Source organism: Amblyomma mixtum, chromosome 1 (genome assembly GCF_055824585.1).
Source record: "Amblyomma mixtum isolate Tamu chromosome 1, ASM5582458v1, whole genome shotgun sequence".
NCBI classification, from domain to species: domain Eukaryota; kingdom Metazoa; phylum Arthropoda; class Arachnida; order Ixodida; family Ixodidae; genus Amblyomma; species Amblyomma mixtum.
Window position 1 is genome coordinate 292961864 of NC_143012.1, and position 16394 is coordinate 292978257.

The window sequence follows — 16394 nt, forward strand, 5'->3', positions numbered from 1 at the left end:
TTGCGCAGCATGCCCCCAGCACACTGTACTAATTCCTTGTTCATGCATGTTCACTCCAACTGAATTTCGTGCGCTTGGATGTGCATTCTATCTGAGATTCGGCACCGTAGCCCTAATGTGCATCATGACAGTCATATCGTGTTTGTATTCAGCGAGTGTTCATTACAAATGGGCTTGACTGTACCTTGATTTGATATTTAGTTCGTTTTGTGGCTGGTAGTTGCAGGAACAGAAAGTCTGTAGAACTATATTGCCCATTTTGATGCATTTAAAATGCAGCCTTGCTTGCTGTACAGTCTGTCGTGATCAGTGCCTCGATGCTGAAAGTTCAACAGAGTGCCTCACCGAATCTGTTTCCACACGCAGGAAGCCCTCTCGGGGTCAGATGAAAGTGAAACTCGTGCAGCCGAGATGATTTCATCGGTGCCTTCGCTGCCAAGTTCCGGAAGCTTGTCATCACGGATGTCATCTGCAGCAGCCAGTGTGTTTGCAGCTACGTTCTCTTCATCAGAACAGGTAACCGTTGAAGCATTTTTGCCATATTGCCTTGGAGCATTAATAAGCACAAGGCTTATGATCATACACGCAGGTGACACCGGCAGAACCAGAAGCTATCCACTCTCTCCTTGATGAGTTCACGGCAAGGTTGACGGCTGAAGATGCGCGTGCCCTTGTCGACTTGCTGAAACTGGCAGTGGCAGGACGTGCTGGTGAAAAGGCCAAGGACGCCATTTCAGATGTCCTGAAGGCAATGGCACAAGCAAACCCTCAGGCATGTAAACATATCCAAACAGTTTATGGGAATGACTCTCTCTTTGTTGTTATTCGATGACATCTGCAGATATAGGGTGAGCTTTCGATGTTCTGTCTCAGCAATACTGATGAAATCTTATGACTTAGTGCAAAGAAAAAAGGGGGACAGTGGGGAGTTTAATAATAATAATGTACTAAAAAAAGAATAAAACTGTTAAACACACTGTCCTCCCAGAATGCAGTAGCCACCTCGGGGTCGTTCTGCAGATGCTCTTAGATGCTTCCTGTACCCAAGCACTTGACAATGTGCAAAAACTGCACCTCACAGGTTTACATGTGTTTTTTTAATATGTGCATTGCTCATGTGAGTTTTCGGCTCATTAGCACATTCGCACATTGGTAATTTTTGTTAGGGTAATCATTATTTGCAAAGCATTCTTAGCTGAATGATCTTGGAATTGAGGAAGACAAACTGGAGTGTGCTAAAATGGCATTAGCTTTTTCTTTCGATTGTAGTCCTGTTGTGTGTGTTGCTTGCTATAGTAGCCATGATATCTGCAACCGATTTTCGCTGTCACTTAGAAGACGCATAAGTTGCTTTCGTGTAAGCTGCGCCGGAATTCTCAGATGAACTTCACTATTTATTACAGCTGTATGCGTTAGAAAGCCATCTGTAGATTAACCTCATTGGAGCCTAACTAGGGGGACTATAGAGCTGACACTCTTTGTTTTTCCTTTGCTAGGTTGCAGAAATGCTGCTTGAGATCTGCGTCACTGAACTGGAGGATGTGGCCTCGGACATTGAGTCCAGGCGATCGGTGCCCCTGCCTGTAGTACAGGAGTCCAGTCACCCTTACACCGATGACACTACACTGACTGGTCACGTTAGGATTCCAGGTGGGGTTCATGGTCCAGCACTCATTCCCTTACGAGGTTTCAGTCTGAAGCTTCTGCATACTGACATCCTTTGCATTGCTCGTTTCAGGTGCTGAAAGTCTGCAGGTTGAGTTTGATCGGCAGTGCTCCACTGAAAGACGCAACGATCCACTTTTTATCATGGATGGCGCAGGAAGAACTGTTGCTACCAGATCAGGTCAATATCTTGATGCTTATGATAGTAATGATGGCCATCTGCAAGCATGCATATTTTAGGACACGTGCTCTAACGGTGTACTTGAATCATTGATATTGCACTGAGTGTTTGGTAAGAATAGCATGCAACTGAAGTAGCTTCTATTCAAGCAAACCCATATACATAGTGTAAGGGCCGCACTTTTTTTTAAATTTTGGTTTGAACGTGCGGCCCATACATGCATGAAAAACAAACATATAACCGAATTTGCACTCCCTAAACAGGGAGTTCAGCCTATACATTGGTGCGACCCTTACACGAGATTTTATGGTATACAAGGTCATTCAACATGACAGGGAACATGCATGCGCGTGGCTGCCATGCTTCATGAAGCACTGCTGCTGAGGGATGGCAAGAATTGCTGCCAAAGGAGCATGCGCAACAAGCATGGCCGGCCGTTCTTTCTGCGCATGTGCCTGGTGCTGCTGCCCATTCTTGCTGGCTCTCAATGACAGCTCTTCGCAAAGCGTGGCGGCCATGCACTCGCATGCTCCCATACATATCTAGCGACCCTTTTTTGTAATGAATGCGCTGTTTGCCCTGAAAAGTTTGAAAATACGGATGGTGCATTCATTATGTGGGCTGATTATAATTACCAAAGTTACTTTTTTTATGATAAAAAAAAAAAGTACACTTTTTATGCAATTAAATGCTTCTTGACTATTAGAAAGCGTACCATAGTGTATGCATTGGCAGCTTGTGCAGTAGTCAAAAAAAAGTTTAAGCATCTCTCTTCACAAGAAGCCTTTCATACTTCTTGAACAAAGACTTGGACTCACTGCCATACCTTGAAAATAACAAGAGGAGCCTGTATCCTGACAATGCCACTTTATTTGGACTTCTCTCACAGATAGTCTTTTTATTTTTCTGATTTAATTTTACTATAGTATTTTGCCTGTTCTCCCACCGTGTTCTCTCTCACATTTTTCTGATGCTTATGAGAATGCGCACAGCGTGCTGTTCAGTTATGAACAGGTGCACTCAAGTGCTCAACACACAGGGTCGTGTGCTGGCTGTTTCCTGTTATAATGCCAGCTGATGCTATCTCTCTTGAAGGCCGAGAATGGTGCAACTGGTCCCCTGAGGTGCGCATACCGGGCAACGAGCTCCACTGGAAGTTCACCAGTGACAGCTCGGTGAATGGCTGGGGCTGGCGCTTCACTGTGCACCCCGTGGTGTCACCTGGGGGCACGGGGGGTGACAGCCTCTCAGATCGGGCCTTTCTGTCCCGCCCCTCTGTGGAGCTGGTGGTCTGCCTGCTTGACCTGCGCAGCTGTGCAGATCGGGCCATTGCCTCTCGCCTGGCAGCTGCACTTGCAGCCTGTGCACAGCTCAGCTACCTTGGTAAGTTGGGGAGCCAGAGGGCGTTTTGTCATGTGTGCCTTTGTTGTTCTCATGCGCTCCTCACTGCTGTCCTTGTTTTTTTGTAATTTTGTTGTGTTATACATCCACTACTTGTCTAAAAGCATTGACTTTGTAGTATCATGAAATGGGTAACTGTGTGTGCAGTGCATAGACAGTGCATAGACAGGTGTGAAGTTTTATCACCTACACATATCATTAGCTTTTACCAGTAGCTCACTGTTATGGCTGTGTTTTCAAGGAGTAGTGCTGAAATGTGTTGGGATTTTTTTGCTTCTTTTTTTTGTTTGTTTCTTTTGCTCCACAGCTTCTCGGTAGATTGTTCTTTATGAGCAGAGTCCAGAGAGCTTATTTACTGCATTGTGAGGTCGTGCCGGAGGTGTGGCCTGTAGCAGCCAAAGGTAGAAAGTCTGTTGCATTTGTGAGGCATAAAATGTATGAAAAGGCACTGTGTCAATTCTGTTTTGAGATTGGAGCCTCAGCAAGCTAAGTCATTTAAAAGGGCTGCCGTGTGGAGCAGTGGTCTTTGACTCCTAGTGATCTGTGATGCAAGCATCCTGCTCCTGAATCGTGCTGTCTTCAGTTAGAAACACAGTTTCTCTTTACAAGGTTGCTAACGAGCTGAAAGTACTGCAGAAACTCCCGTTACAGGCAAGAATTGGTGAACTGCGCTATATACAGCTTGGGCTGAACATCAAAGTAAACTGAAGTTTCATTGTTAAAGTATGCAAAAGCAGCTACAGGTGTATCTCTGTGGATGAGTAGTGGTAGAACAAATGACATGTCATGTATTTAATCATTTGTTTGTGCCTTTTCGTATCTTGAGTTTTTATCTAGTTTTTTATCGCGAGTGATAGCGATCCATGTAGTTTCTCTTGAAAACTTGATGCTGGCGGAGAGCATTGTCTCTTTTGAACACTGATGTCACGAGGTAATGCCACTGCAAATTTTTGGCTGTTTTAGCAATTATCTGGCAAAGTATAGATGATCCTGTGCAGTTATTTTAATGTGCGGTGATGAAATTCCTGTTGATATGCATGTGGAGGTGCACCTAGGTTGGAAAATATGAAATATATTTTGTTTTGCCCACTGCACAAGCACAAAGGTGCTTCTCAGTTGTCTCAGCTGTGAGTTGAAACTGTGACCACTGCTGGCACATTGGAATGGCTTTCAATCTTCTTCACACTTTAGTGAGCACATGTTTATTCAGAGAATAGCAGGACCCATTTTATGAATGAGTGAATTCGACTGTGAACGCCCGACTCCCAGGAGGCCAATTATTCTCGGTGCGTCGAATACACAACCTCCACTAAAGCGTTCATGGACTCGCATTCACTTCTGCTGTCTTTTCACTACATGGTGGGAGCTCGCATCCGAGGTCTGTCAGGTTGGAGAAGCTCATTTTCGTTTGAGATGACGGTGGGGAGATGACAGTGGAGAGAGCACGAGACTGTCTGCTTGCTGTTGGCTTGCAACGCAAGGCGCTGTTGCTTCCTTTACTTGAATGGCAGATGCTGCTCCTTATTGGAAGTTCTCCACCACTACACTGGGCGAGTGAAATGGGCAAAAGATTCCCTCTAAAGTGCCTTGTTTTTGTTTGCTTGTATTTTGAATTTTCTAAACTGAATAACTCCTGTTTCTCCATGACAATTTTTGTGCAATTAAGTTCTGAACTGATATCAGCTCAGCACAAAGAACATGCTGGGAAGCACTAATTAGCAGAATGAAAAAATGTTCCCCTTTAAACTTATATTTAGGTGATCTGTGTTAGCGTGCTTCTTGAATGACTCTTGGCCAAGTTGATCCCAGTGTCCTGTGTAGATGCTGAAAGCAGTTGGTCATGTTGTGTTGTTCTTATCTGCCATGTATACTTTACATGAATGACTATTACATGAATGGTGATAATGATGACATTATTGCTTACTGCAGACCTGGAAGTGCGTTTCTGATAGGACACTAAACAGCATTTTTAGCATCGTAAACTTGTGGCCTAATGGCTTGATTAAACTAATTACGGAGATCCTATGACCTGAACCCAAGCAAGTTCAGGTCAGCTTCTTTTTTGGTGAGTAAATATTGGAGGTCAGCTTCAAACATCACAAGCATGCATAATTAGTTCTGACTTGCAAAACAAAAATTACAATTCTGTGTAACAGTAAAATAAAGTTCTCTTGCAAATTTTTAGTTGTCCAGAATTAGTGTAGTAAATAAGAAAGCACTTTGTGCACACCAGCTATGGTATAGGTCAGATACTTGTTTTTAGTTATTTTTTTGGATTATAATTGTTGAGCCACTAAATGGAAAAAATGATTGGACAAATACCTTTAAGTGCACTGTTAGAAAAAAAAATTAACTTCAAGATCTTTTGACTTCGGATACTTTCATCCCATTTTGGGCTGGAATTACGTATTGTTCTGTGTACTTTGCTGTCACAGCTTTTGAAAAATAATTTCCTTCTTTTTCTGCATGGCTCCTGTTTGTCAAACTCTCACTTCTGGTAAATATGCATGGTGATCATTGGTCGTGTTGCAGCTCCGTCACAAAGGATGTGGATCCTTCACCAGCTCAGGCAGCTTATGACGGCCGGAGTCGGAAGGTCGTTAAACGTGTCTCAACTTCTTGTGCAAACGCCCAGCAACCCAGACTTGTCACCCGAAGTTCCTGCAGTGAACCCAAGTGTATGTGCCAGTTCTTTCTTTTATGATTTGGAGCCTGTGTGGGGCTTCTTCGGCACCATCCGTCTTTTGCTGCAATGCAGGGTTCCAGTGACACAGCTCTCGTGTGCCTGCTCAAGGCCCTTCCAGAGACTTTGCTTCGCCAGTTTGAGTATGAGGATCCCATCGTTCGTGGCGGGAAACACCTGATGCATAGTAACTTTTTCAAGGTATGATCAGGTTTTCACTTGACTGAGCGGTGACTCAAACGTTGGTGTGTGAGGGACTCCAACAATCATATGAAGCAGCGAATGCATACAGGAGCACTTTATTTTGATTCTGTTGAACGGTAGCGTTGATCAGAGTTGATTTCGAATGAGAGTATAAAATCGTGTAAGGGCCACACTTTTCTTTTTTTTTAATTTGTGTGTGAATTTTGAAGGTGTGACCCATACAGGAATGAAAAAAAAAAAAACGGATGACCTTATTTTTTTCTCAATTATCTAGTCTATAACACGTGGTGCGGCTCAAATAATGGTGTGGTTCTTACATAAAATTATACGGCATCTTTGTTATTCGGTTCATTTTCAATTTGAGAAATTGATATTCAGTTCATTTTCAGTTTGAGAAATTGATATTCAGGAGTTATAAATATTCAAAAATTTTGAATATTTACCACCGATTAATTTTTCCGGTTTTTACATGGGCATGTAAAAACAACAGTAAGTTACCAAACTTGCAAATTTAAGTTTAATGTAGCACACCTAGTTAACACTTTGTGGTATTATAAAGGGATGACAGGCACACATTAAAGTATGGCAGCACAAAAACTTTAGGTTGTGGTTTTTTCCTTTCAGGCTACTTGAAAACTTCTCAGCAAACGAGTACGATATTAACTCTCATAATAGGTGCACCCGCATATTAGATGCACCCGCATATTAGGCGCAACCCTAGTTTGGTCGCGAAAAGTTGGATTTTTTTATTTCCGCGCATAATCGGCACTCCCCAAACTTGGCACTTTGATCAATACTGTATTTACACGATTGCAAGCCGACGCCCCCCGCTTCTCCTCCCCCGGCCTCCGAGATTAGCGCACTGTTACTCGCACCCGGAGCCGAACGTGGAGGCCATGGTGCATGCATTTCGAAGGCTATTTCCGCATAGGTTGTGGAAAGTTTGGGTGCGGCTCGTACATGGGTGCGGCCTTTGCACATGTGCATCTATACAGTATGTTCAGTTTTGAAGCATGAGAATGCGAGCCGAAAAATTTTAGGAAATTTTACCCCGTGTAACAGGCGCACCCTGAACTTTGAGCTGGATTTTCTGAAAAAAAGTGCGCCTATTATGCGAGTAAATACGGTAGTGTCGGTTATATTCACAGCAGTGTTTTCAGTTCCTAAAATAAACTAAGTGTAGCAGAAATTTGACACCTATATTTCTGTTTTGATCAGTGGATGCATGAAGCTTTCAAAGCAAACATCACATGGGCCACTAAAGCAGTGACTTTCACAAGCTGTCCTTAGCTGTACTCCATACATGCAAGCAAAACCATTAAGCTAAATTATGGTGCACCTTCACACTGCATCATAGTACTAATGACAGTTTTGACAGGCCCTTGCAGTTTGCAGCTTGAATTCGAGGAAATCGAACTGAAAGTAACATATAGTTTACCTGTTTTTACACTACTTAACCAGTTCTTGTAAGCATGGAGAGCATATGCTATGTGTAGCTCCTGCAGCTGCTAGGTATTGTGTTGCCACTTTTAAGACCTCAGATACCCAGTCAACAGCTACAAAATGGGGGAAATAATGACATCTTAAAAAAAAAAAAGAAAAACTTGAGGGAACTTGTTTTCATTTCAGGTCCTGGCAGCACTGGCTTGTGACCTTGGTCTTGACTCCTTGCCTTGCTTTGGTGACACCCATCGGTGGACATGGTTTCGGCGTTACTGTGCCGCCTCTCGAGTTGCCAAGGCTCTTGTGCACCGTACACCCCTGCCAGTCTCCTTCTGCATCGAGGTGCGCCAGCGGATCCAGGAGTTGGCTCAGGACCCATCGGATGCTGCTTTTGTGGGTGACCGGGAAATGGAAGATGAAGGGTCCTCATCTAGAGACCATGAAGATCACACGATTTTCAGGTGTGTGCCTCAAGCTTTTGTTGCTGTGGATTCTGGATTCTTCAAACTAGTGACTTAAGTAAAATCAGCCTCCCACTTCAGTCTGAATCACTTCACCTGCCCGGAAGAGAGGATGTCTTATTGACAATTGTATGGGTTATGCATGCAGTCAACCCTGGGTATACTGAACTTGAAGTGGATCGTGAAATAATTCGATATGTAAAACATGACAGCAGGTAAGTTTATCTGTAACCCAGAAGCGGGAATATGATGCACCCTTGCTAGCACCATGCCTTCTGCAGCGACTTGCTACCTGCCGTCATAATGGTGGCACACCGCTCACTGAGTGGCGCTAGGCCTAGCTCACTTCACATTGAAGCTGCAGCGGGTGGTTCTTGGAGAGAAGCCACCGCCGGTCACAAGAGGTCTGATTCTGTTATCGGTGTACTGTAAACAGAATAATATCTCAATTAAAGTTGTAGTACAGATGAGATCTGTACCGCCTTCAGCAGCGAAGCAGGTCACGCGAGAGCCACCACAAGCCTTTGGTCAGCCATGCTGGCTTCACCGCATGACAACTGGTGCAGCGAATGCTGGCTTCTCTGCACGACAGCAGTGTCACGTTGAAAATAGGCGTGCCAGACTGAAGGCCACCCTCAAACACACCCCATGTTCACCTTGTTGCCCGGTTTTATGGTGCTAGTGCTGCCAGCAGGTGCCCAAGGCCACAGAGCTGACCCAGCTCCATGTGCGGAAAGTTATTGCGGGGGCGCAATTAGGAGAAGCGCCACTTGCAGGGGTGTGGCGCGCAGTTCGATATAGTATTGAATCGAGAAGTTCGAGAAACAGGAACAACACTGCTATACTTTTGCATGTGATTTTGAAAAAGATGTTGGACAGTTTGATATAAGCATTAATTCAGTATATGGGGTTCAACATATCTGAGATAGACTGTATTGGATTGATCAGTCCTAAACCATTCTTAGCCTTTTACTCCATTATGAAAGTAGCAGAGGTGATTTTCGTAACAAATATTGTTGTCTGTTGCCACCATAGAAAACAACTCAGCTTTAGTTGCACTGTTTTTTTTTGTTTTTTTACATCTTGTGCTTATAGTTGAAAAAAGTAAGAACCCGGCTATATACTTCGCATTGCTTATCATGATAAAACTTAAGGATTGCACTTTTTTCTACATAAACTTTATGCTTTCAGTAAATATTTTAATTTACTGAAATGGCCTATATAATGCTTGCTAACTTCATCCATTAAGAATATCTTATTGTACTCTGTGACTTCTAGTCACTTGCAGCTATAATATCCACTTGTTGCATCATGTTTTTTGGTCTGCTGAACCATTGCATACGCATCAACTGAGAGACTTCTTTCTGCAGTGCAAAGGGCCAAGTGTAGACGTGCACTTGTGTACCACTTCCAGGCAGGAGCATGATGAGCAGCTGATCCACTGGGTGAATAGGCGCCCTGAAGACTGGACACTCTCGTGGGGCTGGAGCGGCACCATTCTGGGCTGGGGTCACAACCATCGAGGACAGCTAGGCGGTGTTGAAGGGGCCAAGGTCAAGTTGCCAATGCCCTGCGAAGCACTGAGCGCTCTGCGGCCTGTTCAGGTTGTCGGAGGGGAACAGACTCTCTTTGCCGTCACTGCCGATGGCAAGGTCTACGCCACGGGTTATGGTGCAGGGGGACGACTGGGCATTGGCGGCACTGACTCTGTGTCATGCCCAACACTTCTGGAGAGCTTGCAGCATGTGTTCATCAAGAAAGTGGTGGTGAACTCCGGTGGTAAGCACTGTCTTGCCTTGTCGGCTGAGGGGGAAGTGTATTCCTGGGGCGAGGGCGACGATGGAAAGCTTGGCCATGGCAACAAAAGCTCGTGTGAGAGACCTAGAGTGATCGAAGTTTTGCGAGGCAAAGAAGTGGTGGATGTTGCCTGTGGAGGTGCTCACAGTGCGTGCATTACAGCAAGTGGAGAACTTTACACATGGGGCAAAGGCCGCTATGGACGACTTGGTCATGGAGACAGCGATGACCAGCTGAGACCAAAAAAGGTGTGTCTCTTTTGTCTTAAGGCAAACTGCTTTAGTTTAAATGGAGTGCATGACAAAGAGTGCATGTGCCTGTGTTATTTTGTCTGTCCGTCTTGTCCTTTCAATGGGGGATTGTCCTCAGCTAATCACTCACTTGTTACTGCAGGTGGAAGCTCTTTCAGGATGGCGGGTACGCTGTGTGGCGTGTGGCAGTGGTGATGCCCAGACACTGTGTGTGACTGACGATGACTGCGTTTGGTCATGGGGCGACGGTGACTATGGAAAACTTGGGCGAGGTGGCTCTGATGGCTGCAAAGTGCCAGTTCGGGTGGATCTCTTGCAGGGCATGGGCGTGGTCCGGGTTGAGTGCGGCTCCCAGTTCTCAGTGGCTCTCACAAGTTCAGGCAGCGTGTACACATGGGGAAAAGGTGACTACCACCGTCTTGGACACGGCACCGATGACCATGTGCGCCGTCCCAAGAGGGTGGCTGCTCTGCAAGGGAAGAAGGTCATCTGCATTGCCGTTGGTTCACTTCACTGTGTTGCGTGCACCGACACTGGGGAGGTCTACACCTGGGGTGACAACGACGAGGGCCAACTGGGTGACGGCACTGTCAATGCCATCCACAAGCCCCGCCTGGTCGCTGCTTTGCAGGGAAAGAAGATCAACAGGGTGTCCTGCGGTTCTGCGCACACTGTGGCCTGGTCCACCTGCAACCCAAGTTCAGCTGGTGCTTCTGGCAGAATGCCACCCGCCGTTCCTTTGGAGTATGACCTGCTTCAAGACATTCCTATCCCAACACTTCGGAATCGCTATGCACTGCTGTACCACTTTTCTGAGCTGTTCTGCCCTTCGCTTTCCATGTTTGACCTCTCCGGATCGAGTGAAATACAGCAGGAGGGACTGAACCAGCTCAGAGGCCTGCTCGTGCTCTTGGGAAAAGAAGCTGCCTTCCGGAAGGTCGTCCAGGCCACTATGGTCAGAGACCGGCAGCATGGCCCCGTGGTGGAGCTGAATCGAATCCAGGTCAAGCGGTCAAGGTCCAAAAACGGCCTGGCAGGGCCAAACGGAACAAAATCTGTCTTTGGACAGATGGTGTCAAAAATGTCATTGCTGACCCAAGAAAACCTGCTGCTGCCTCACCGTGTCTGGAAAGTGAAGTTTATTGGTGAAAGTGTGGATGACTGCGGAGGTGGCTACAGTGAATCTATTGCTGAGATGTGTGATGAACTTCAGAATGGCTCTCTTCCTCTGCTGATCCTGACTCCAAACGGTCGTGATGAGGCTGGAACCAACCGTGACTGCTTCTTGCTTAACCCGGCTGCTACACTGCCAATACACCTCAGCATGTTTCGTTTTCTAGGTATATAGTGCCCCTTTATTCATCTCTTTTTCCTTTTTTTTTTTTTTTCCTGTTGAAAGTCACTTTTTGTACCTGGCTTGGTGGTAATCTGGCACAATTGTTTCAGGAATACTCATGGGTATTGCAATCCGCACTGGCAGCCCATTGAGTCTGAACCTGGCAGAACCGGTGTGGAAGCAGCTGGTTGGCCTTCCTCTCACGCCTGCTGACCTGAATGAGGTGGACAGGGACTATGTACCAGGTGCGGATGGTCCGTCTTGTTGCCTAGGTTGCACCCTAATGGCCCTTTTCTACTGTGCAACAGGTCTCATGTGCATTCGAGACATGGAGCCAGAGGCTTTCCAAAAGCTGGACATGCCTTTTGCTACACACAGTGCGACAGGCCAGGAAGTGCGCCTCAGTGCCAAATACCAGAGAACAACAGTGGAGAATCGTGCTGAATATGTGCGCCTTGCTCTCAACTATAGGCAAGTCCTGTTTGCATGTGCTATATCCTTTTTGCATTCTTTGGGGACGGTTTTAGCTCAGGTTTCCACAAGGTTAGACTTAAAGAAACTTTTAGCATTTTTTATTGGAAGTCCTGAAATGCTGTTAAATTATAACTCTGTTTGCCAAGAGCGAAACAGTGCGGTTTCTTTGCGGCATTATTCACAAAGATAATCCTTCAAGTGAAAGGACAATGTTGGAGTGAGTTGCATGACAGTCTTATCATTTTAAGCAGTGCCATGCTTACCAGAAGCACTACTGCCACAAGTTTGTTTTTGTTTTTTTAATTGCTGCCAGCAATTGGTCTTGTCATTTTCAGTTTTGTTACACTGTATGAGTTAGCTCAAGCAAGTTGAAATTACTTAACATGTTTGTTAATGAAGGATCGAAATCGTTCATGCATAATTCTTTCAACTTGGTAATATTCATCATGATGCACATGAAATATTTAGCAAAGTTTCTTGTCATGCTTAAGAAGAGCATGGCCAAAAGTGCTATCACTATTGCCGCTACCCAGCTTTTTACTCTGTGGCCACAAATTTTACCACTAAAGTTTAGTTGCAAGTTTGCCTGCTTGCAAACCTGTCAGCACCGCCATATGATGACACAGAAAAAAACCGTGACATTTTGAGATGGGAATAATCTTAGGACTATGCATCACTATCTCAGTTGTCATGTATGTGCATGCTACATGTTGTAGAGGATTGCATGTCAGAAGTATGGTCCTTGTTTCTACTTGCAGGCTGCATGAGTTTGATGAACAAGTGGCAGCTGTGAGAGAAGGCATGTCAAAGGTCATCCCTGTCCCCATGCTTTCTTTATTCACTGGTCACGAACTGGAAACTATGGTGAGACATTTCACCTATGTGAGGCTTGTAAGGGCTGCTACAATCTCTGTGGCTGTGTTTGACTAATCTTTCTCTAGTCGTGTTGAGCTGTGTACTTATTAATTTTTTATGTTCCCTTGCTGTAGTGTGTATTCGCTGCTTTGCTATGCTGAATTCACTTGTTAAAAAAATGGCGGAAAAGTTGCAATGTTCTTTATTCAGTTTTCTGGAGATGGTAATGTTTCTTTTGTCAGCTTTGTGCAGTGAACTTATGACCCGGCAAATGTTTGCATTAGCTTTCGCACGTGTGTAGTTCCTCATGTCTCTAATTTTTTTTTTGTATGTGTGCTTGGTCCTCTTTGTTCGCATTGCATAATGATCTTAGCACCTTCAACAGTTGTACTGTCAGTTCTGCCTGCATAGGTGTTCAAATTATCAGCAAAGATTATTAGGGAAAATTATCGAATGACTTGGTAGATTTTAGAGACGCGTAGAATCCCATTTCAGAATGCAACGTAAGTTTCACAACAGTGTGGGAATTATAGTTTTTTTCACTAAAGGACAGAGAGCATCAACTAACGGCAACCTTCAAGCAGTCCGCACATCCAGCAGTGCAAAAATAAAAGCTGATTTGGAAGATTAAAACTGAGGTCACTGAAACAGCACAAAAAAAACAAAGAAATGGACATGGCGACATGAGCACTGACTTTCAAAAGGTTTAATGGAAAGCGCGTCAGGTATGTATCCATGGGCAACCTAAAAAACAACAAACAGAAGGTGGCTTATCGTAGCCATAATGATTTTCACATATTTCTCGTTTCGGCTATGAAAGCCACCGTTTGTTGGTTGTCAGTGCAAAGTCACTGCTCATGTAGGCATGTTTTTTCTTTGTCTTTATCATTTCTCAGCTGTTTCGTCGACCGTAAACTACCAGCTAGCCTGGAGGTCTGTCTTAGCAAAATTGAGGCAAACGTCTTGCATGCTATGCATAGTGTGTAATGTTTTCTGCAATGCAGAAATCATGTCAGTTTTCCTTCTAGCCCTACAAAAACACTGAATAGTCAAAGAACCTGTTGCTACTCTTGGGTTTCCCTATGTGGTAAGGTTTCTCACATGGTCTGTGTGCCATTACCCTGCAGATCTGTGGCAGCCCCGACATTCCAATCCAGCTGCTGAAAGCGGTGGCCACGTACAAAGGTGTGGAGCCGGACAGCCTGCTGGTGCAGTGGTTTTGGGATGTCATGGAAGAGTTCACCAATGCAGAGCGGTCACTGTTCCTGCGCTTTGTGTGGGGACGCACCCGATTGCCCAGGGCCATCGCTGACTTTCGGGGCAGGGACTTTGTGCTGCAGGTGAGGCTCCCTCCTTGTCACGCCTCTTTGTGCATGATGGTGTGTGTGTGTGTGTCTGTGTGCGTTTCTGCTTGTTGCGTTTGATTTTTCACAGCGAAGGCCCTTGCTAGAGCTGATATTAATTAGCTGATATTTGTTTGTTGTAATAGTACTCAGTGCAGTTTCTTTGCTGTGGTGTTCAGCCAGTTAACCAACATGTTTGCTGGTCATTTGTGACTATAAAGGGAAGGAGTCCTGCATTCGCATGTCACTATGTTTTTGTTATCTTGGTTTCAGTCAGTGGTGGAGGTTAGACTTTGTGTGGTCATGTGCATGTGCGGCACATAGACAGTTTCGCTTCTTTTTGCACATAGCTTTTTTTGCACAGACAGAAGAATGCACTTGTTACAAAGTGCAAGCAAGGCACTCATTTTCTCCTTCTCTGCAAGCATATAGAGTGAAGGACAGCGTCATTGAGGCTACATTAAAGTTTGCAATCAAGGGAAAAGCACATCTCTAGTTCTCGTACAGTCCTCATGCTCAGCATGTCATGTGCAGTATTATGCTATGTGAGCTGCTGTGGTTTCTGCTTCTGCTGTGATGATTTCTTTTGCAGCTCTTCAGCACGACAGTTACGGCACTCTGATCCCCACTGTTATTTCCAGCCACTCCATCCCTAGTGTCCTAATTTGGATAGGCTGAAACTTTTGTTAGCTCATGTGGCAATCCATTTATTTCTCTGATTCCTGCCTTTATATAGAAGTAGAAAGAATTGGCATTAATATGGAGCAGCCATTCTCTTTGTGCTGGATTGAGCAGTGAGCACAAGCAACACTTTTCTTTGGAAGTGTGCAATCTGCTCTCTAGACTCATTGCATCGTAATAAGGAAGGTCGCTTTTCAGGTAGCAGGATTCATGCAGCTCTATGTCATCAACGCAGTCATTTGTGCCAAGGTCTTTATTTACTTATTTATTTATTTATTACAGTACGTGCAAATCGCCCATTGGGCAGTGGTGTACGGGGGTACAAACATAAAGTGTGATTTAAAAGCACTGATGCACATACAAACACTGTCAATGTAGCAAGGAATGATCTGATGCCACTAATTCTTTCATTCTTCAGGTTCTGGACAAATACAGCCCTGCAGACCATTTCCTTCCCGAGAGTTACACTTGCTTCTTCCTGCTGAAGATGCCACGTTATTCCTGTCGTGCTGTGCTTCGTGAGAAACTCAAGTATGCCATCCACTTCTGCAAGTCCATTGACACTGACGACTACGCTCGTGTGGCTCTTGGTGCTGATGACGACGTCGACCTTGCGAGCTGTGGAGGTGCCCAGTATGCTGATGACATGCCGCACCTGGTGATCGAAGAAGGGCTGGCGACGAGCGACAGCGAGGGAGCTGCCGTCGAGTCGCTGGGTGGTGCATCTGACGAATGCAGTAGCGAGGTTTGATGGCTGTTAGCACTGGAGTCCAGTTAATGTATATGCACTCATTTCTCACTTGTGTGCACATTAGGTGGTAGAAACTGAGGGCAGTGAAGCAAGAAAGGGCACTTGGATTATTCCACGTTCTCTCCAAGCTAAACCTGACTTTTAAATTGAAACACTTGCATCAGGGTCCCAGCTGCACGCATGGCAGCATTTGCGCTGATACAGGAAAGTAGGCAAGCACTGTTTACAGCAGCTCCCAATAAACCTGTAAGGACTGCCGTGCTGCAGGATGTGGGGTTTCCTGCCACCGTAGGTACCTTTTCTGGGTTGTTTGAACGAATTAGAACAAGGCATGGTCTGCATTCATCGGATTTTAGCTTTTTCCATGTGCATGCAGCGCTCTGGCAGGCACTGCACCAGTCATGGTTGCTGTACGCCTCTGCTTTTATATTCATCTGTATTCAGAGGTTTATTTGACGCGGAGCTTTACATCAGCAATTTCAAGCTACAGCTGTGATGAATATATTAATTTAGAGAGCACATTATGCCTGGTGCAAGCAGGCTTCAAGATTAAATTTTGTTGCTGGCTGACAGTGATCTCATTTGTGAATATACTGCATTAATATTTGTTTGTGTAAAGTTTTCTTTATTGCTGTTGTACGTTCAGCATTATGACCGAATGTGATGCTGCAAATCTGCTGTGTCAATTTGTTGAATGGCTCCAGTGTGTTCATTTGTGTACGCGGTTTTCCCTAGGAAGACAAACTGATGTCTGTCCCACGTGTGTGCAGTGCTTTTGTAGCATCTTCAACACATTGTACGTCATCTGCTATAGGTGTACATGCTTTATGCGAAAATAAATTGTTGCCTGACAGGTATTTCTGAAGTA

General features: G+C 45.0%; 1 protein-coding gene across 2 annotated transcripts in view; it reads left to right on the forward strand.

Annotated features, from left to right (window-relative positions):
* Positions 1–16383, forward strand: part of HERC2 (E3 ubiquitin-protein ligase HERC2) — a 110286-nt gene extending 93903 nt beyond the window's left edge. For both annotated transcript variants that reach the window (XM_089566423.1, XM_089566424.1), the window contains exons 60-74: positions 367–516; positions 590–772; positions 1497–1650; positions 1739–1846; positions 2942–3229; positions 5780–5925; positions 6006–6131; positions 7764–8038; positions 9453–10083; positions 10229–11426; positions 11533–11667; positions 11731–11893; positions 12655–12760; positions 13879–14091; positions 15194–16383. In XM_089566423.1, coding sequence (XP_089422549.1) covers positions 367–516; positions 590–772; positions 1497–1650; positions 1739–1846; positions 2942–3229; positions 5780–5925; positions 6006–6131; positions 7764–8038; positions 9453–10083; positions 10229–11426; positions 11533–11667; positions 11731–11893; positions 12655–12760; positions 13879–14091; positions 15194–15526 — 4209 coding nt within the window. In that variant the 3' untranslated portion in view covers positions 15527–16383. The remainder of the gene's footprint in view (positions 1–366; positions 517–589; positions 773–1496; positions 1651–1738; positions 1847–2941; positions 3230–5779; positions 5926–6005; positions 6132–7763; positions 8039–9452; positions 10084–10228; positions 11427–11532; positions 11668–11730; positions 11894–12654; positions 12761–13878; positions 14092–15193) is intronic.
* Positions 16384–16394: the final 11 nt, after the last annotated feature.